This window comes from Eulemur rufifrons, chromosome 11, assembly GCF_041146395.1.
Source record: "Eulemur rufifrons isolate Redbay chromosome 11, OSU_ERuf_1, whole genome shotgun sequence".
Taxonomy (NCBI): domain Eukaryota; kingdom Metazoa; phylum Chordata; class Mammalia; order Primates; family Lemuridae; genus Eulemur; species Eulemur rufifrons.
Window position 1 is genome coordinate 5096773 of NC_090993.1, and position 20940 is coordinate 5117712.

General features: G+C 38.8%; 1 protein-coding gene across 3 annotated transcripts in view; it reads left to right on the top strand.

Annotated features, from left to right (window-relative positions):
• The window catches only part of AKT3 (AKT serine/threonine kinase 3), a 234091-nt gene that overhangs the window by 122169 nt on the left and 90982 nt on the right, over nucleotides 1-20940 (top strand). For all 3 annotated transcript variants that reach the window (XM_069484547.1, XM_069484548.1, XM_069484549.1), the window contains exon 3: nucleotides 16291-16416. In XM_069484547.1, coding sequence (XP_069340648.1) covers nucleotides 16291-16416 — 126 coding nt within the window. The remainder of the gene's footprint in view (nucleotides 1-16290; nucleotides 16417-20940) is intronic.

Here is a 20940-nt window from a genome sequence, read left to right on the forward strand (position 1 = left end):
GTTGGCATTTTAACATCTTGCGGTATTCAGTGCATAGGTATTTTTCTCATCATTGCTTCAGCTTCAAAGCAAAACATGGACCCCAGCTTTCTTTAGGAAGGAGATATGAAAACTGTACTTAATATAAAAATGACAAGTTCATGCATTATGCAGTGGAAGAAAAATTTCTTAACTATAATATACTCTTCAAAATAATCCTGAAGGAGCATATGTGGTAAAGCCGAGGAATGTGGGTACATCTGGAAAGCTTTTAAGGCATCTTGGAAACACAACGCATCACTAAAATTATAAGCACCTTCCACGTGGCCAGTTGCAGTGGTAACCCTGACCAGTCCCAGAGCAGACAGCTCTCTCAGCGACCTTCGCAATGACCCGGGGGCACTCATCATAAAGAGAAATTTGAATGTTTTGAAATACGACCTCCATCAATACTGTGCAGAGATCAATGAGAGAGAAAGACAAGAATGGGCAGTATCACAGGATGGGTAAGGGGAAGGTGTGTTATGTATGTTAATACTATTTTGGGTGAAACTAGCACTGGAAACTCCATTACTGTGCTTCTGCTTGTGTTGTTGGGAGGCTTCGAAGAGGAACGGTGCAGTGCCTCAGCTTGGAGTCAACGTAGCAGCAAACGAGAGTTCTCCCAAATGCAATATTGAAGAATCCTATGCTGATACTCCTCCCAGTCCTGCATCAAACCATCAAACAGTATTGAGCACCTTTTTCTCAAGTTACATCGGATGCTATTTGGAAATGCCAAGGAATAGGAGATGTTGCCATCCCTCAGGATGACATTCTGGATCACTGAGAATGTTTACAGAGATGGGGGAGTTTTTCATCTAGAATTTTAATCCCTCAGCTCATCCGTTCTTCTGCAGTTCTCCGTTCTCACTTCTGCCCACCAGACTTAAAGATCCACGCGGGCAGGGACGGTGCCTGTACCATCTGTGTTGCATCTCAGCGCTTGTAGGTATTTGGGCACTCACTGAGTACTTTTGAATGAATGAATCTCTTAGAAGTCCATTTTCCCTAATTCTAAAAGAAATAAAAATGTTTACAGCAGCTTATTCTTCGATCTGCAGTGCTCTTGAGCAGCCCTTAAAATGAACGAGCTGGGCAGTACTTCGTAATGCTTTTGGTATATTTTGTAGACATTGGCCAATTTTCGGAGACTGTGAACATACATCCAAAGCTGGTTGATGACAAATGGTCAAAAACATTGCATAGATATCACAGTAGAATTTAACACTTTTAATTTTCCTGGCTGAGTGCGGTGGCTCACGCCTGTAATCCTAGCACTCTGGGAGGCTGAGGCGGGTGGATTGTTTGAGCTCAGGAGTTCGAGACCAGCCTGAGCAAGAGCAAGACCCCTGTCTCTACTAAAAATAGAAAGAAATTACGTGGACAACTAAATATATATACAAAAAATTAGCCGGGCATGGTGGCGCATGCCTGTAGTCCCAGCTACTTGGGAGGCTGAGGCAGGAGGATTGCTTGAGCGCAGGAGTTTGAGGTTGCTGTGAGCTAGACTGATGCCACAGCACTCTAGCCCGGGCAACAGAGTGACACTGTGTTTCAAAAAAAAAAAAAAAAAATTTCCTGAGGGCAAGGAAAGACACATATTTGAAAGATTTGATAAAAGGGATATGATAACCTAAAAATCTAGGTTTGCAGCAGCTGGAAAATCTAATCAACATATTTAATAAGCACCTGCAATATGCAAAAACACTTTACTTTTTAAAAAATTACACTTCATTATTGTCCTCGTGCAGTTGAAAAATATTATGCTAGTTCATTGTAATGTAGGTAATATAAACAAAATTCTTCAGGGTTATTTTTAAGACATTTATAAAATAGGATCATCATAAGTTCAGTGAGAAATAGATAGCTTTTCCTCTCTGAGAGGCATTATTAGGCTTCCACTTAGAACCAACTGGGCTTCTCTATGTAAAAATGTAACAGGCAGTTTTAAAGACTGCACATGTATTAGATTTATCCTCATGTGCTTCTTCACTAACTATATTTGGTTTTAAGGTATTTAAGACATATCACACAATTATGAATTATATATTCAGTATTTATTTGTGGTGCTAATATTTATTTAGAAAATCCACTAAGATTCTGTTCTTTTAGGTAGTTCATATGTATAAATTTGGTTGGCATCTTTCAACAAGCAACTAAATATTTACTATATTGTGAATCATGAAATGAAATAGATACTATACCAAAAATAACATTAAACTGCTTTTTGCCTTATAAAAATTGATCCATGAAGACTTTTAAGAGTATTGCTAAAGATAGTTTCTTAAAGCATTTAAATTTATTTTTGCTGAAAAGCTGCCATTTGGCTTTAAACTATGCTTTGAAAATTCTTTATTTGTATTTTATGGTACCATACCTTTGTGTATATCGTGTGTAAAAATAAGGCTAGGTGTGGTGGCACCTGTAATCCCAGCACTTTGGGAGGCTAAGGTGGGAGGATTGCTTGAAACCAGATGTTTGAGATCAGCCTAGAGAACATAGCGAGACCCTGTTTCTACCAAAGATGAAAAAAATAGCCAGGTGTGGTGGCATGGTGGCCCATACCTGTAGTCCTAGTTGTTCAGGAGTTGAGGTGGGAGGCACACTTGAGCCCAGGAGTTCAAGGCTACAGTGAGCCGTGATGGCGCTACTGCACTCCAGCCTGGGAGACAGAGTGAGATCCTGTCTCTAAAATAGTAGTAGTAATAATAATTCAAAGAGATCTAGGACTTCTGCTCTTTCTTTGGAAGACTAGTTACCCCTCTGATAGCCTACCTTCTTAAAAAAGAAGTAAAAGTATTAATCAGATTAATTCTATGTTTAGATATTAGATAGCCTTTACATTTCTTTATATAAACAACAGCCTGACGCAATAAATAGCCCAGGAGACCTTTTTTTCCTGACATGGTAAATTTATTATTAATTACGGCCTCATTGATGCAAATATTTCTGAATAAGTGTAATAGTGATTAGTAGAAAATTTAATGTGTGGTTTATAGATGGATTATAAATTATATTATCACAAATGGGTGATGGTTCCATTGTAATAATACCAAAATCTAACACTTGATATATGCCAGGTAATGTTCTAAGTGATTTTACATCATATCCTTACAAAAACCTTTTAAGTGGGTACTGTTACTATTTCCATTTTTCAGATCAGGAAAACTGAGATGCAGGATTTGAACCCACTCTGTGTGGCTCCGGAATCCTTGCTCTTAACCATTGCATTGTTTTACCTAGAGGATTGTAATGATGAGGTAGAGTAGGAAAGAAGCTGAAGACTAACTTGAGAAGTTTGTGGACCATATATTGAATATATTGATCACAGTTATTTGTTTTACCTTTTATTACACAACATAGCATTTGTTTGAAATAAAGTTTCATTTGTTCTGAAACTGTGGCCACGTGCCTTATCATGGAGACAGTATGGCCAGCTTCCTTTTTGCATAAATACCAATGACTCTCTTCTTTTGTAAATAATGAAAATTGTAAAAGATAGGTTTTTTCCATTAATATCTGCATTAAGTGTAGATGCCATCTATTATTTTTTTTCCTCCAGAGATGTACAGATAATAGTATATGTTAAAAACTTGGATTATGATTGAACATGGAAATAAAATATAAAAAACTTGGTATTCTCAGGAAAGCTAGACTTATAAATGTTTTAGCTTTATGATAAAACTGTAATATTTGTTCCTGACATACATGTGAGAATGTTTCCATCCTTCTCCTTGTGGAGTGATTAGCTTTGAAGCTTATGGTATAACAAGTATGAGTGGCCATTCGTAACTTAAAAAGCTGTATAATCTGTTCCTATTAGAAAAATCAGAATTTCAGTTTGTTTGCAATACAACTGTTGGTGAGTAGGGTCTTTTATTTTCTTTGTGTTTTATCTTAGGTAAGTAGCATATTTTAAAAATGGTGATTAAGTGTTGTGTCTAGTTAAATTCTTAATGATCATGGTTTTATGGGATTTGTAAAAAACAGTGCCACGGTTATATAGATTTCTTTTTAATTGGATTGTGTCTGTATTTGTCTTAATAACATCCCAGTTAATCCAGCTAATTGTGTTTTTACCATTGCACGTGGCAGTTGAAGGCTTCCTTCCAAGAGATAAATGAATATTTCTGCAGTAATATTAACCAGAACCCACTTAACTTCACATGCTAACTTTCCACCTCTCATGAAGTTAGAATTAGGACCAGGTTTTAGAACACAGCCTAGCCCTAAAATGGAATCAACTATTCATCAACATATCCGTTTGTGAGGCCACAAGACTGAATTATTTCTAAAGGTCTTTTCTATTTGCATGTCTGAACAAATCTATTATAGATATTCTCTAGTTATTTTAGATGAAAGACCATTTGTATGTTTAATCCATCAATTTTTAGTCCATAGACAAAACACTCTTAGCTTCTGTTTTGGCACTTTCTGATGACTTCAGCTTTTAAAAAATCAAAATGTGCTTCTCAATAAAGTGTTAATGAGTAATGAAATAATGTATATATGGACTACTAATAGTTTATTTTGAAGATTATTAAATAAAAATGCAGTTTGACTTTAACAGTAGGAAATGAGCCCTGCCAACGTTGTTGGGGAATCCTGAATTAGTACCTGCCATCCCTGATAAAGATGGTCCATTTGAATATCCTGTCAACATTTTTTAGGTGGAAAGCGAGTATGAATCTAAACTCATACATGCCCCATTTCAGGTTGTTATTAAAGTACAAGCCTGAGAACCAAAGTAAAATATTTATGCTCAGCTGTGGAAGTTCAGAATGTTTTCTATGGCCAACATTTTCATTCAAAACCATTGAGGTTATTTGTTTTAACAAGTTACAGGAAATAAATTATTAGGTAAAATAAGAAAGTTGACAAAGATACAGAATCTGAAGTTATTATAACTAAGTAAAACTGTGAACTCTAGCAGTAAATAGCTACTTCCAGCCTCACATTTCACAAATAGGATTCTGTACCCTTTATAGGAGTGATGTGGCTTTTTCCATTTGCATTCAGAAGGTATCAACTGTGGGTCTGTACACCTCCCGTGCCAAGAATTTAATGAACCGCTAGTATTTTTTTTTTGATTCTGTAAACAAGCCATTGGTTATAGTGCTTAGAAGGTGTATTAGTTTCCTGGGGATGCTGTAACAAATTACAACAAAGCGCGTGGCTTAAAACAACAAAAATGTACGTCTCTCACAGTTCTGGAGGCCAGAAGTTAGAAATGAAGGTGTCAGCAGGTTCACACCCCTTTGGAAGATTCTAGGGGAGAATCCGTTTCCTGCCTCTTCCTGTTATCCCAGGTGTTCTTGGCTCTTGGTGCTTAATTTCATTTTTTGCCTCCGTGGTCGCAGTACCTTCTTCTCTTCTCTGTGTCCTGTTCACTCTGATAAAATAAGGACATTGGTAATTGGATTTAGGGCTCACCTCGGTGACTGGAAAAGCCCCTTTTCTCAAAATCCTTAATTATTAATCACATGTTTTGCCATATAAGTTTATATTCATTTTTTTTCCTATTTCTTTTCTTTTCTTTTCTTTTTTTTTTTTTTTACCACATAAGGTAATATTCACAAGTTCCTGGGATTAGGGTTTATATATCATTTGAGGGTCCACCATTCAGCTCACTACAGAAGCCAAAATACCAGAATTCTTTTTTTTTTTTTTTTTTTTGAGACAGAGTCTCACTCTGTTGCCCAGGCTAGAGTGAGTGCCGTGGCGTCAGCCTAGCTCACAGCAACCTCAAACTCCTGGGCTCAAGCGATCCTCCTGCCTCAGCCTCCCGAGTAGCTGGGACTACAGGCATGCGCCACCATGCCCGGCTAATTTTTTCTATATATATTTTTAGCTGTCCATATAATTTCTTTCTATTTTTAGTAGAGATGGGGTCTCGCTTTTAGCTCAGGCTGGTCTCGAACTCCTGAGCTCAAACGATCCGCCCACCTCGGCCTCCCAGAGTGCTAGGATTACAGGCGTGAGCCACTGCGCCCGGCCAATACCAGAATTCTTGTTTGGAAATGTGTGTGTTGTGGTGTTGGTAACAGCATACTTCAAAGTAGATAGAGCCTTTAGCCAAACAATGTGAGGAAAGAAATAGAAGCACCCATCAAGGTAAGTAAAAAGTTGGTAAGGGTTGCCTTGGAAATCTTAACCAGTTGTGATTACAGTGCTTGCTGAAGGTTTTTCATGATAAGACGTACAAATTTTGGATGCATATTGGTGGGTGTCCATAGAACAATCACTTTGGAAGACATGGTAGGTAGCCCATAATTTTTTTATTTTTAAAGAGATGGGGTCTCACTGTGTTGCTTGGGCTGGACTGGAGTGACACTATCACAGCTCACTGCAGCCTTGACCTCCTGGGCTCAAGCATTGCTTCTTGCCTCAGCCTCCCTAGTAACTGAGACTACAGCCATGTGCCACCACACCCAGCTAATTTTTCTATTTTTTGTAGAGACAGGGTCACACTAGGTTGCCCAGGCTGGTCTCTTACTCCTGGTCTCAAGCGATCCTTCCACCTCAGCCTCCAAAAGTGTTGGGATTCACAGGTGTGGGCCACCGTGCCGGGCCTACTATTTCTTTTTTGACAAGACTTCTTATTATAACTAGGCTGTGTTTTAAATTATAATAGTAGAAATCTATGGCCCATAAATATAAAAGTATGATGCAGTTTGGTTTTAATGCATGAAATATAAACTTAGGTACAAATGCTATGTTTACAGTGTAAGATTGTGGTTGACATTTAGCAGTCTGTCTTCAAAGGATTGGTGGTAGGAAGGGTACCTTTGTTCTGGGCACTTAGCCCCATAAAAACCAGGACTTTCTGTCTGTATCTTTAGAACACCCCAAGAACATGTGCCTTATCTCAACTCTATCTGCCTCAACTCCTGAGCTAGTGACGAAACTGTTGAGTTCCTTTTCTGTGCCCAGCTGGGCAAGTTCTAGTTGGGAGCCCCAGGCTGCAGAGACAGTTCTAACCCCTTACTTTGCCATCAGAATACACAGCGTCCTGCCAAAATGTCATGAAAAACTATAACCTTTTCGGGCTAGGAATCTCCTCCTCCTCCCATACTGGCAATAAAGCTTGCTTCTTTTTTTTTATTCGTAGCTTGTCAGATTGTGTCCTCTGTATAACCAATTCCTTTAGAGGTAAAACAACTTCCTCATTCCGCTTTTGGAACTAGAAAATGAATATTCAATTAGGCCAACACATCAGCTATTACATGAACCTCAGAATTTTAATGGGAACCTATAAGAGAGGTGGTTCTTTAAGGAAATATTTAGTGCCCTTGTCCAAATGTTTGTCGGGCACCTAAAGTCTGATGCAATGCTGGAGTCAACTCTATGAAATTAGAGACTTGTTTCCCTGTTGGGGTCCACTGTCGTGTCCTCAGCATCTAGACAAAATTAATACGTTAATGAATTTACTCTAAGCATCTTCTTAGAAAATCTATTCATATTATAGATGAAAAATGATAAGAAAACAAAATGAATTCAGGAGTCTTCATTAAAAGTGTGAGATCCACTTCTAGTTTAGTATGACAGTGGAAATATTGATTAATTTAACTGAATTAATTGAAAAGTATTAATAAAATTTTGTGAGAAATAGTACCTTTTTTTACCAAGAAAGGAAATTTTTATTTTTAAACGTTTCTTCTGTGTGAATGAGTCTCTCCCTGTTGGTATATAATGTATTATGTTTAAGGGATGCATAATTTATTTTTAAAGAGCTTTTCGGCAACCAGATGTCCTGCTGTAGACCACATAAAATATTTTAAACTTTCTAAGATTTGTTTAGTAAAAAAGATTTATGTGATAATGTTTTTGTCTTTCATCTGAGGGTGTAAGTATTAATCCTTATAGGCTAAAGGGAAAGTATGCTTAGAAATGAAAATTTGATTTTTATATCTTTTGATTTCACATTTCTTGAGTAAGTGTATTTAGTACTACTTTAAAATAAGAAGAAATGGTGTTATTCCATGTTTTCTTCTTTTATATTTTTCAAATGGATTTGTTTCATTATATACATTATTATTAAACTATTATTTTATTTATTTATTTTCTTTTTGGAGACAGAGTCTCGCTCTTTTTGCCCTGGCTAGAGTGCCGTGGCATCAGCCTAGCTCACAGCAACCTCAAACTCCTGGGCTTAAGCGATCCTACTGCTTCAGCCTCCCGAGTAGCTGGGACTACAGGCATGCGCCACCATGCCCGGCTAATTTTTTCTATATATATTTTTAGCTGTCCATATAATTTCTTTCTATTTTTAGTAGAGATGGGGTCTCGCTCTTGCTCAGGCTGGTCTCAAATTCCTGAGCTCAAGCGATCCTCCTGCCTCAGCCTCCCAGAGTGCTAGGATTACAGGTGTGAGCCACCGCGCCCAGCCACTATTACTTATGTAGCTTGACAGAAATACAGCATATTGTGCCAATGTAAATCTCTTACTTCTTTACAACATTTGAAATCTAAATGTTTGTCATTAATAGGAGAATTAATACCTAATGATTTTAAATTTCATATACGAATATGTAAGTAAAAATGGAAAAATAAAATAATAAGGGCAATCAAGCAAGGAACTATTTCATTTTTTACAAATCTAGTTTTTTATATTTCGCTTGTTAAGTCATATGTTTGTTAACATTAGGGCCATATTTTTGGCAGTAAAACAAAAGTGAGGAGGAGCATCACATCTTTTTTCCTTCTCTTTAAGTTTCTCTTATGCACTTATATACTTGTGGGGAAGATGTTTTTTCTAGATCTGTGAAATAATGACATTGGTATTCTGATGGGGATTGCATTGAATCTGTAAATCACTTCGGATAATATGTACATTTTAACAATGTTGATTCTGCTGATGCATGAGCATGATATGTTTTTCCATTTGTTCATGTCATCTGTGATTTCTTTCTTAAGTGTTCTGGTTTTTTTGCAGAGATCTTTCACCTTCTTGGTTAAGTATATTCCTAGGTATTTTTTTTTTTCTTTGTGGCTATTGTGAATGGTATTGAGTCTTTAATTTCACTCTCTGCTTGACCATTATTGGTGTATAGAAATGCTTCTGATTTGTGGACATTAATTTGTAACCTGAGACTTTGCTGAATTATTTGTCAATTCTAGGAGTCTCTTTGAGGTGTCTTTGGAGTTTTCTAGATATAAAATCATATCATCAGCAAAAAGTGATAGTTTGACCTTCTCTTTCCTGATTTGAATACCCTTTATTTCTTTCTCTTGCCTGATTGCTCTAGCTAAGACTGGCATGACTATGTTGAATGGAAGTGGTGACAGTAGGCACCCTTGTCTTGTGTTCCATTTCTTAGTGGGAATGCTTTCAACTTTTCCCCATTCGGTATGATGTTGGCTGTGGGTTTGTCATATATGGCCTTTATAATTTTGAGACATGTTCCTTCTATGCTTAGTTTGTTGAGGGTTTTTGTCATGAAAGGGTGTGAAATTTTGTCAAATGCTTTTGCTGCATCTATTAAGTAAGATATATGGTCTTTGTTTTTGCTTCTGTTTATGTGGTAAATCACATTTATTGATTTCTGTATGTTGAACCATCCTTGTATCCCTGGGATGAAACCTACTTGATCATGGTGGATTATTTTTTTTAATGTCCTATTGAATTTGGTTTGCTAGTATTGAGGATTTTTGCATTTATATTTATAAGGGATATTGGTCTATAGTTTCCTTTTTTGTTGTTGTGCTCTTTCCTGGCTTTGGTATCAAGGTGATACAGGCTTCGTAGAATGAATTGGGGAGAATTCCCTCCTTCAGATGTTATGGAATGATTTCGACAGTATGGATACCAGCTCTTCTTTGTAGGTTTGGCAAAATTCAGCTGTGAATCCATCTGGTCTAGGGCTTTTTTTGTTGGAAGCTTTTTTATTACTGTTTCAATCTTTTTGCTCATTATTGGTCTGTTCAGGAGTTCTATTGCTTCCTGATTGAGTCTTGGGAGGTAGTGTGTTTCCAGGGATTTGTCCATTTCCTTTACATTCTCAAGGTTATGTGCATAGAGATTTTCATAGTATTCACAGACAATATTTTGTATTTCTGTGGTACCAGTTTTAATATCCCCTTTTTCCTTTCTGATTGAGCTTCTTTGGGTCCTTTCACTTCTATTCCTGGTTAATCTAGCAAGAGGTCTATTAATTATATCTATCTTTTCAAAGAACCAACTTCTTGTTTCATTCATCCTTTGTATTGATTTTTTGTTTTGTTTTGTTTTCCGTTTTGTTTAGTTCTGCTCTGACCTTAGTTATTTTCTTTCTTCTGCTGGCTTTGGGTTTTGTTTGCTCTTCTTTTTCTGGCTCCTTGTGACATGTCAACAGATTATTGATTTGTGATCTGTCTGTCTTTTTGATGTAGGCATTTAAGGCTATGAATTTTCCCTTAGGACTGCTTTTGCTGAATACCGTAGATTGTGATAGCTTACATTCCTTTGTCATTCAGTTTGAGGAATCTTTTGCTTTCCATCTTAATTTCATTATTGACCCAATAATTGTTCAGCAGCAGGTTGTTTAATTTCCATCACTTTGTGTAGAATTAAATGTTTCTCTTGTAGTTGATTTCTAGTTTTATTCCACTCTGGGCTGAAAAGATACATTATATGATTTCTGTTTTTTGAATTTGTGAGACATGTTTTGTGGGCTAAGATACGATCAATCTTTTAGAATCTTCCATGTGTTGATGAAAACAAATGTATATTCAGTAGTTTTGGGGTAAAATGTTCTGTAAATGTTGGTTAGGTCCATTTAATTTAAGTCCAGTGTTTATTTATTTTCTGCTTGAATCATCTGTCCAGTTCTGTCAGTGGGGTGTTGAAGTCCCAGGCATTTATGATGCTGCTGTTTAATCTCTTTGCTTAGATCTAGTAGGGTTTGCTTATGAACCTGTGTTAGGTGCATAAACATTTCAGATTTTTATGTCTTCTTGTTCAGTTGCTCCGTTTACTGCTATAAAATGATCATCTTCGTGTTTCTTTACTATTTTTGATTTAAAGTCAATTTTATCTGATACAAGAATGACTATACCTGTTTTCTTTTGGTTCCCATTTGCATGGAATATTTTTTTCATCCCTTCATTGAGTCTGTATGAGTCCTTGTGGGTTAGATGTGTTAGCCTTTCTTTCTTCAATCCACAGATTTGGAGACCTCATGAAACAGAGGCCCTTAGAACACTTTCCCCTTCTTGTGCTTCTGGTTTCGAAAGCCGTTCATCACCTGGCTGAATTCTTCACTGGTCATGTCATCAAAGGCGTTCATTGCCATGGTGAAGCCGTGTTTCCTTTGGCTATATTCCCCATTGTGCAGTTCAGTCATTTTCGTATTCTTCTCCAACACTCCTCTCCTCCATCTTTCTTTATTTGTGCCACAGCATAGTTTCCTGTGCATAGCCTTCCACTGGTACCACCGTGTATCTAAATTTTGATCAAGTTTTGGAGCAGCCGAGGCTATTCCCAAGCAAAAGGCAGCCAGGAAGAGTGAAGGAGTCACGCTTAGCTGCGCAGGTGCACTCTGCGGATGCAACTTCAATGTTGCTGAGGCCTCAGAGTCTCTCCCTTCTGTCTTGTAAGGTCTCAGTTGAGAAATCTCCAGTTACCATGAGGGGTTTTCCTTTGTGTGTTACTTGATGTTTTTGCCTCACATCTCACTGGAGTTCTCTCCTTGTGTTGACTTTGGCTAGTCTGTTCACTGTGTGTTTTGGTGATTGACTCTTTGCAATGAATCTCCCAGGTGTTCATTGAGCTTTTGTACCTGGATGTCTAAAAGTCTAGCCAGACCAAGGAAGTTTTCCTCATTTATTCCCTCAAATCGTTTTTCCAGCCCTGTGTGTTTTCCTCTTTACCCTCAGGTTTGCCTGTGATTCTTACATTTGGCCATTTTATATAGTGCCATATTTCTTTTAGGCTTTGTTCATTCCTCTTAGTTCTCTGTCCTTTATTTTTGACTGATTTAATTTGAAAGAGTTGTATTCAGGCTCTGAGATTGTTTCTCCTGCCTGGTCTAGTCTATTCTTAGAACCTTCCACTGTATTTTGTATTTCCTTAAATGAATTTTTCATTTCCACAATTTCTATTTGTTCTTTTTTTGTTTTTTAATATGTCAATCTCATTAGTGAATTTTTCATTCATTTCCTGAATTGTTTTTCTGGTTTCTTGGAGTTGGTTTTCCATTTTCTCTTGGATTTCATTGAGCTTCCTTACAATCCATATTTGGAATTCTTTATCTGTCATTTCAGTATTTTCATTTTGGTTGGTATCCATTGCTTGAGGGCTGGTGTTTCCTTTTGGGGATGTCTTTTCACTCTGAGTTTTCATACTTTTGGAGTTCTTTTGCTTATTTCTTCTCATCTGGGGAAGCTGTCACTTCTTATTTTTGGATTTTCTTTTGTTCAGGTGGTGCTTCCTTAGCCCACATACTTGTAAGGGACTGTAGCATATGTTGAGTAAGAACCTTTGGCTTTGTTAGTGGGTGCGTTGATGTCAATCTAGGTTCTGGATGGATGCCTTGGTTATGGATATCCTTAGTGCGATGGTTTTCTCAGCTGCTAGTTGTTTGTCAGCTGTAGCAGTGGTGAGCTGTGTGTGTGGGCAGATTCCCTGTTTCTCTTTGATGAGGGAAGGTGGAGGTCTTTGAAGCCCTGTGGTCTTCTTAACAGCATGGATTGTTTTGGCATGCCCAATGTACCCTCTGAGACAGCAGGTGGTGCTTGTGGGTAAGAATCAGCCCCACCCTGTACGACTGAGTCAGTGAATGCTGTAAAGGGCTGTGCAAACTGACCTCCCTGTCAGTAGGTGACGCTTGCCAGAAGGAACAGGCTGCAGTGTTGTTTTTGAGATCTGTGCCCAGCTCTAGCCCCTCAGGAGAAGCTCTTGAATGCCCCAGGTGGTGGGTGGGGCCTGGAACTTCCAGGTGAGTCCTTACTCTCCCCCACAGCAGAGGTGCCTGGAGGAGTGAGGCGTGGAGGAGTGAGGCTTGGCGGGGTAGGTTGGGTCAACCTGCCCTCGGGCTCTACAAAAGCTGGTAAGGTAGAGCTGTTTTGGCAGGGATGGTAGGTCTGTTCCCAGCTCCTGGGGAAGGATTCTAGGGAGGGGCTGAAGTGACCCCACTAAGCTAGAAAGTGCACTTGTGGTGGTGGGGCCCCTGTCTGGCTGTCAGGAGAGGATTTCGGTCTTCTCCCACCTCCTCTGCCCCATGTTCTCCCTCTGGCGTCTGCCAGCTGGCAGGAGCTCAGCTAGCTTGAGCTCCTCCACGGTGGGCCTGTGGGCCGGGAGCGTGGCTTTCCTGTGGGTGGAGGGGTGCCCGCGAGTGCCCTGCAGCTGGGACCCACACTGCGCTCTCTTCTAAGTTCTGCCCACCCGGGCTCACGTGCCTCTCGAGATTAATTCTCAAGTCTCCCCTCTGTGCCCTTGAGCAATATGATTGAGTCCTGGGGGTACAGGTTCTGGCCTGGGGCCTGTCCTCGGGTCCTTGAGTATCAGTACCTGACCATGCCAGGGAGAAGCTTGCTGGTCCCAAATTGCCTATGGGGTGATGTCCCTCCACTTCGGGGTGTGCCCTGCTCTTGGGGAGCAGCCCGCCAAGCAGCACCGGGGAGCGCTGGTGAACAGGGAGCTCCCAGGGCACGCAGCCCGTAGTGCGCTGCAGGTGTTTAGGGGGAAAGGTTTGAGCCCCTCTCTTGGAAGCCCAGGTGTGGTGTGTGCACCAACACGGGGGAAGCAGCAGCTCCTGAGAGCCCCGGCTCATTCGTCTCTCTTCGCCAGAGGGGGACGGGAGGAAAAGTGTCTGGACGGTGGAAAGTGTCTGGTCCGCTCATCTCTGTCCCTCTCTCCAGAAGGCTGCCTGCTCTGAAATTTTAGGCTCTGGGGTCATGCAGGTCCCCTGAAACCCGCCGGCCCCCTGTGGCTCCAGCTGTCTGGGCCAGAGATGGGAAATATTTGCATGGGAACAAGCGAGACAAAAACTGTGTGGCTGACGCCCCCCCCCCCCCCCCCCCCAGTAGGACAAAAGCGCATCGTGAGTGGAGAAGCAATATGGCACCTGCCATCTCGGCTCAGGTCTGTGGTCGCAGGGCGCGCCCGAAAGGGGCTGGCAGGGTGGTCCTTTGTCCTCCAGAAGCTCAGTTCTCTGGCAGCAGCTGTGGGCTCTTGAGGGTATAAAGGCGCTTCGGGAGCTCGGGAGCCTGCGGACGCCCCGCCGCCCTGTGCGCTGCACCCTCGGCCCCTCCGGGGTCGCCATCTGCTCCTCTTGCTCCTGTTGCTCCGCTCTGCAGCTTCTGCCCATGGAGCTCTGGTAGGTTCTGGCACTTCTCCCTCAGAATTACACCCGATCTATGATTGTGTGTTGTTTCTCTTTCATCTAAAACTTTTTCTTCCTTCCGAGACCATCTGGCAGCCTGTGTTGCTGGTCAGCCAAGGTCTTGTCTCTCTCCAAGAAAGCTTCGGATTCCACATTGCAACTACCCTCTCGGAAATTATCCCTTGTCAAATTTTGGTGTAGTATCAAAGAAGGTCATCCATGACTATATGGGTATTTTTCCCTTTTCCAGCTACCTGTTTTGAGCCACATCCCTCCCCCCCAATAATTTAACCTAAATAACTTTCTGCAGCAGTTTGAAAGCAAGAGCAGAAAAGAGAATCCAGCTGTCTTCTATTAAGCCAGACATTAAAGAGATTGGCAGACATGCAAAGCAATGCTGCTTGCCTCACTGTTTTTTTGTTTTAGAAAATTTTTATTTTTTATAAAAATACGTTATTTGGGTTACATGCAATGAATTTATTTTTATTTTGAAAGGAATTTATGGAAAATTTTAATTTTTTTTATTTTCAATTTTTAATATAGTAAACATAGGTACAGTCTACACTGGGGTTCGCAGTAGTATTTAAGGGTGTAAAGAAGTTCTGAGATTTGCTGATTTGGAGGGACGATTCCACATCTGAAATATATGTTGGAGTGAGATTGCCTTTTATTGTAAGAGACTTGGACTTCACGGTTTACGGTAAGAGTAGACTGTAAACAGTAAAGAGTTGCAGAATATTTTTGAGCAGAAAAGTGACCACGTGAAAGTGTTGCACATAAGATGAATCTGGAGGTGATGGATAGATTAGGATGGATGCGACTTGATTGAATGGAATGGGGGAAAGCCGTCGTTGAGTATCAGCAGAAGGGCAGATGTAAGGTATTCAGGGCCCAGTTTAGGTCAGGCTACATCAGAGACACCTGTGAAGGCGATAGTGACCCACTGCTGATAGGATAAGGAGAGGGAGCCGTCACGTGTTAATTAGGTTTGAGCTCGAGTCAAGAGAAGAAGCTGATTTGTAAGGAAACTGAATCTGCTTTCAGTTTTTGCTAGTTAGATGACTAAGCATTTGAGATTTAACAACCAGGTGGAAACACCCAGAAGAGAACTGAAAAATGAGACCAGATAGCTTTCCAGCTCTAGGGGTATCATGGAGCATTTCTGTTGCTTACAATTAGGAAGAGTCCTTTAGTAGGTAAGCAAATGCTAATCCGGTTGCCAAAAATGTGTACTTTGGTGGTTAGGTGATAGCTTGTCTCACAGTCCAATAAAGCATACATTTATCGACTATCATGTACTTGGCACAGTACCAGATGTTCTTAACAATTCTTACGTTTGTGTGTGTATGTGTGAGGCTGTATATGGATTTAAACCCTGTTAACCCATGTTCTTTCATTTTCTTCACTTATTAACAGCATTGTACAAAAGGTTATTTTCCTGTGAACAATAAAATGCTGTTTAAACAAGTTTATAGTCAAGATTCAATCATGAAAATACTTTCTTTTCTTAAGAAAATGACACAATTAGTGCTTGATACATGGAAGAGAAACATCTATTTCATACCCCTCCAAGGATAAGTATTTTTCATCGACACCCATTGATACTGTGTGGATGATTTACCAAGGCTTTTTAAAACGGCTGAAAATACGCTCTAACAACCGTCTGATAAAAATGAAAAACTGAACAAAATGTGTACTCAGATGAATGATTCTCCGAAGGAATAATGGTGCAAATGAATTATCAAAGTGTGAAATCATTAAAAACAAAACATGTTTGGGTTTTTATTGAATCTTAATTGTAGGCTTATGTATTTTCTTTTGTAAGCTAAGTTAAAAGAAAATTGCCTAACTCAATTTTTGGAGGCCAGTGTTGTAGGACATACATTGTACCACAATTTATTTTTCGCATAAAAGCTGCTGTTCATTTTTTTTTTTCAGCATTAACATGCGTGCTTTCCTCATGTAGGAGAATATATAAAAAACTGGAGGCCAAGATACTTCCTTTTGAAGACAGATGGCTCATTCATAGGATATAAAGAGAAACCTCAAGATGTGGATTTACCTTACCCCCTCAACAACTTTTCAGTGGCAAGTAAGTTAATTATAATTGTTGATTGACCTTGTATTTATTTATTTGTGTCATTTTATGTGTCAGACATCTTAGGATATATGAGAATCCTGTGAAAAAGTTTGGGTTTATGTTGAATAGCAGAGAAATTTTCAGCTTTGATAGAATTTCAGTTCCTGAGCATAGGGACTATCAATAATTTGTGGTCTTATACAGTGCAGTATAGTTTAATATTTTTATATTTAGAACTAGAATGTGACAAATACAATGCCTCAAATACATACCTCAGGTTTTTCCTTTATAAAATGTAAACAAAGCCCTTTGAACTTGATTGCTAGATTGAACTTGGCTGTAAGATGCTGCAGTACTTAGTGCATTTCTAATCAAAGTTTTCTGTCAGAATCTGAGCTCTTTTGATTGATTGTATGATGAGAGAAACAAATGATTTACATTAGAAATAATTTTTCTGGGAAGATTTTATGTTTGTGGTTAAATTTTTCTTCCTTACAAATATCTAACAAACATGATTTATAACTTACCTAGAAATTATGTATTTGCTTGAACATAGCACAAAATAAAGTGAAAGATGATGATGATGATGATGGTAATGACAGTTGTGTTATGAGTAGGCTCTTCAGGCTGTTCAAATTTACTGATTAATCAATAAAAGAGGCTTTCTGTGTTAATTTAGAAGTAAAGCATTTTAAGTGACGGTAAGTTGAACTATAAGAGCTACCTAGTCTGTATCATTGAGATATAAATCTTTAAGTAGATGATATCCTTAATTTTGATTTTCGTTATATGTTAGCCACATTTGGAAAGGATATGGGGGAAAATTGAAGCTAAAAATGCAATAAAGTAACAACAAAAAATTCAAGAAAACAAAAATCCTTGAATGTTAGAAAATTCATTTTACCATTAGAAGAACCCCAGTCTTTTTTGCCCCTGTTCTTTTATTCAGATTAACCCTTCTAAGTAGGTTAGGAGGATATTGTATTTTTTTTTAAAGAAATAGATAAAACAGTAAACCAAAGGGGTAAGGGTTTGTGAAGTCACATGAATGATAAGGATACTAACTTAAAAAAAATCAAAACAAAAATCCCTCTCTGTTTATATCAGTGGATTCTTACATAAGGATTTTATTTTATTAAGATGAGACCACTATATATGTAGGTATTAGGTAAGGGAAATGTCTTTTTCCCCCTATCAAAATGCTCATTAGATAATAATGGGTTTGTTTCAGTAGAAAATTTTTTATTAGATCCTATTGTCAATTGAAATAATATTTTGTATTTTATGTTGACTTAACACAGTTTCATTCTAAAATCCTTTGGGTGAACATTTGCTTTAAAGTGGTAGAAATTAGATTTTAAAACATAAGCAGCATGTATTATCACGCCCTGCCTAAAGCTAGTGTAGTTTCTGAGTTTGCCCGTTTTACTAGCAAATGCTATTGGTTTGTCTGAAGTAATTTATAAAAGTACAGAATTCCTAGTATCTGCTGATCAAAATGCAGCATTTTTTGACCTTATGAAATTTCACACCCCAACAAGTTTTAAAGACATACTGTATGTCACAGTCTGCCAACATCTGCTCCAACACTTCCACTGGCAGAGGCTGAAATAAATGCTGCACTCTTGGGGAGAGATCCTATTTAGTGACTGACAGTCAGCTTATTTATCCATGCAATAAATATTATTCGGCATCTGTAATCCTCACTCACATAATCGAGTAGTTGTAGGTAGTTGATTCAAAGTAACAAGTAAAGCTGCAAACCAGCTCCTTCGTTTTCAGAAGTATGATTGATTAACTTGGATCTTAGACTCAATAAATTATTTGCTGTTGATTATTCTTAAAGCTTGACTTACTGCGGTCTTAAATTCTATAAATGATGGTTACCTGGAGAAATAATAAGTCTCGTGAAATGGGCATTAGTTGAAGAAATGGTTCAAATTTCAGCTTTGCTACAACCTGTGAGCAGCATTACCTTGGGCAGGTTATTCTCTAGAACACTCTGATCTGTATTTTGTTCTGTCATCCCCACAGTAGAAACACTTGGGTTCCGTGGATTTGAAAGGCCCTTTTTGTCCTTAACATTCTGTGAACTTTGAGCAGGCCCTTGAAGAGTGAGTAGGACTTAAGCAAATTAAAATAGAGGAGAAGGGTATTGCAGGCCGAGGATGACCAAGAATGTTTTTTATGAGGCATTAAGAGAAGAAACAGTTGGAGCAAGAGAGGGTTACTTCACCAATAGTTTACATTTTGCTCCGGCCCTCTTAGGTATATTTTAAAAAGATTGTTTTACAGGCTATTTCTAAGGTATGTTGGGAAATGTTACATATACATAGAGCCCCTTGATAGCTACAGTATGAGTCCCCTACTTTTCAGATAATTAAAATGTTACTTCAAATTTAATATATGGGGATTTGAATAAAGTTTTACTAAAATAGCTTTTTATCCCTATTAAAAAAATAGAGTATGAGAACTGGGACTTTCAAATTGATCTTTCCAATCTTCATTAAATTTTGAATCCTTCTGTTTTGATTTAAATTTTTCAAAAAGAGTGTCTTATACTCATTGTTAACACTTTGTAATCCACTGCAGGCTAGCTTCCTCCCTTACTCACTTGACTGAAACCACTTTTAGTAAGTTCTCCAGTGACCACTTAATTGCTAATGTAGAGGAAGAGAAGTCTCTTTTCTTTCCATCTTAGGTTTCTGGCTGAGGCCCCTATAACAAAAGAAAGATTAACGAGAGAGAAACATACAAATTTATTTAATATAAAATTTAAATGATACGGGAGCCTTCAGAAATGAATACTCAAACTCATAAACTTGTGTATTTTTATGCTTAGGGTTTGATGCAGAGGTGGTCATGAGGAAGTGTGATTGGACAAAGTGTGGGTATGATCTAATGGTAATCAACTGGCCAAACTTAGCAAGGCCTGTTTGTTCAGATTCTTCCCTGTGTCCTGTCCCTGTGTCTTCAGAGATAAGGATGTTCCTTCCCTCTAGGTGTAGGGTGGGGACATTTAGAATGAGGATCTTATGACCTTTTTCAGGGGAAGGTCAGAAAATTCTTCCTGTTTTATGACCTACCTCAGGAGAGGAGGAGGAGGAGGGAGGGTGAGAGTGATCTTCCTCCTTCTGTTGTTTACTCAAATGCCAAGCTTCCATATTTGGGGAAGCGTGTTCTGAACCCCATCATTAAGTCTAGTAGACATTTCTCAGCTCTTATTTTGTCCTGGATTTGCATCCGAGCTATATTTTATACTGTTGATCACCCTTTCTTTCTTAGGGTGGTCACTCCGATTGTGATCACCCTGGGGTGACTCTCCTGTTTTTTATTTCTTTGCCTAGTGTGTAATTTTGGTATTTAACAGGGTCTGGCTGAGGATTCTTCACACTTTGTACACACACCTTGGGTGGTCACACTGACTTTTCAGGTTTCATTTACAACTTGTATGTAGCTTAATTCCCACACTCAACTCTCTGCAGGCCAGGCCTCTTTCCTGAGCATTAGGTTACTTTCTCAGTTGGCTGCTGGGCATCTCTACCTAGGTACTTCTTGGACTCAACATGTCCTAAACTGAACTCAAGATAATTCTATTTCTTCCTTTATATTCAGTATCTTAGTCTTGTCTGTGAGCAGAAATCTGCATCCATTCCATGCCCTTTTTCCCCTTTCACATCTTCACCCCAATCCCAGTCTGCTCTAGTCCTGCTGGTTATGCTTCTTACTTCTTGAACCTATTCTCCTTTCCTCTCATCGCCCTAGAATGAGCCCTCATCATCTCTATTGTGGATTCTTAACTAGATTCTCTGCCTCCAATTTGTTTCATCCATACTCTTCCTTCACATGTCTGTATGTGGTCTTTCTAAAAGCGCATCCTAACTGTGCTGTTCCCCTGTGAAAACCCTGCCTTGAATCTTCATTGCCTACTGGATAAAGTCCATCTTCCTTAATACGTCATACAAAGATCTCTTCAATCTGGCCTCTAATTTCAACTCTTGCTTCGTCTCCCTTCTGCACTGCAATGATGCTTCAACAGTGCTAAACTATTCATAATCTCCTATGCAACCTACGCTGCCTTTTAACTTGGAGCCTTTGTTGATGCTGTTCTCTCTCATTGGAGTGTCCTTTGGTCCTCTATTTGCCTGGATACTTTTCTTTCATCTAAGATTTAGTTCAGATTTAAATTCCCATCCCCATTTCTTGCTAAATTACTCCTCTCTGCCTTTCTCAAAGCTGTTACCTTTTGTTGTTAACACATTGTTTCTGGATCTTGTACATGTCTCATCCACTAATCTTTGAGTTCTTTTCAGGAAAAAAGCTTAGTCTTATTTACCTTATATCTCCTAGTGCTTACATTTTATGGCTTAATATTAATAACTGTTTTTGACTGAACGTCTAAAAACGTCTAGTCCAGATTTCTCCTTTTTTAGATGAGAAAAATGAGGCCTTTAGACATTCAGTGATCTGTTGGATTGCCTTACTAGGTAGTGGTAGTTAGTATCAAGATTAAAACTCAAATCCCTCCACTGTCAT